At 65.2% G+C, this 1,100-nt stretch overlaps 1 protein-coding gene across 1 annotated transcript in view; it reads left to right on the top strand.

The window, feature by feature from the left end:
• Positions 1–676, top strand: part of LOC130588041 (rho GTPase-activating protein 23-like) — a gene marked incomplete at both ends in the record, with an annotated part of 6,819 nt that extends 6,143 nt beyond the window's left edge. The window contains 3 exons of the mRNA XM_057388994.1: positions 33–101; positions 444–485; positions 583–676. Coding sequence (XP_057244977.1) covers positions 33–101; positions 444–485; positions 583–676 — 205 coding nt within the window. The remainder of the gene's footprint in view (positions 1–32; positions 102–443; positions 486–582) is intronic.
• Positions 677–1,100: the final 424 nt, after the last annotated feature.

Raw genomic sequence — 1,100 nt, 5'->3', positions numbered from 1 at the left:
TGTTCGGCCCCACGCTGGTCAGGACATCCGAGGACAACATGACCGACATGGTGACACACATGCCCGACCGCTACAAGATCGTGGAGACGCTGATCCAGCACGTGAGTGACACCCGGGGCGGGGTTTGGGGTTAGGGGCGGGGTTCGGATAGGGTTCAGGTTAGATTTAGGGTTAGGTTGGGATTTGGGCTAGATTTAGGGTTAGGTTGGGGTTTGGGTTAGGTTTAGGGTTAGGTTGGGGTTTGGGTTAGGTTTAGGGTTAGGTTGGGGTTTGGGTTAGGTTTTGGGTTAGATTGGTTTTTTTTTTTAAGGTTTAGGGTTAGGGTTAGGTTTAGGGTTCGGTTAGGTTTAGGTTCAGGTTTAGGGTCCCTGGCCTGGCCGGGGAGCGGGATCTGTCCCCAGGAATGGGGATGTCACCCCTGACCCCTGTCCCGTTCCCCACAGTCCGATTGGTTCTTCAGCGACGCGGAGGACAAGGGAGAGAAGGTGAGTCCTGACCCCGCGGGGGTCCCGCTGAGGGTCGGGGGGCGCAGAGCCCCCGGTGGGGTCCATGGGCACCCCCTGACCCGGTGCGGCCCCGCAGACCCCCGTGGATGAGAAGGAGGCGCAGTCCGTGCCCAACATCGAGTACCTTCTGCCCAACATCGGCAGGACGGCGGCGCCCGGCGATGGCGCAGGTGAGGGACAGCGCCCGCGGCTCCTCCTGTCCCCTCCTGTCCCCTCCCGTCCCCTCCTGTCCCCTCCTGTCCCCTCCCGTCCCCTCCCGTCCCCTCCTGTCCCTCCCGTCCCCTCCCGTCCCGTCGCGGCGGCTCCGGCAGGCCCGGCCCGGCAGTGGCGCTGCGGGGCCCGCAGGGGGCGCTGCGGGGCGGCCGCGCCTCCGCTCCTCCCCAAGGGACAGCGGGACAGAGAGAGGGACCCGAAGGGACACCGGGACACCGAAAGGACACCGGGACACCGAGAAACCCCCGGGACACAGAGAAACCCCRTCCAGCACCCCGGGACACAGCGCAGCCCAAACAGGCGGGGAGAGCTGGGGGTGCTCACCTGGACAAGAGAAGCTTCAGGGTGACCTCAGAGCCCCTGCCAGGGCCTGAAGGGGCT

Source organism: Malurus melanocephalus, unplaced genomic scaffold (assembly GCF_030028575.1).
Source record: "Malurus melanocephalus ecotype Western Australia unplaced genomic scaffold, MMel_1.1 scaffold_3161, whole genome shotgun sequence".
Classification (NCBI taxonomy): domain Eukaryota; kingdom Metazoa; phylum Chordata; class Aves; order Passeriformes; family Maluridae; genus Malurus; species Malurus melanocephalus.
Note: the sequence above shows the minus strand (reverse complement) of the source record. Positions and strands in the feature narration are given on the sequence as shown.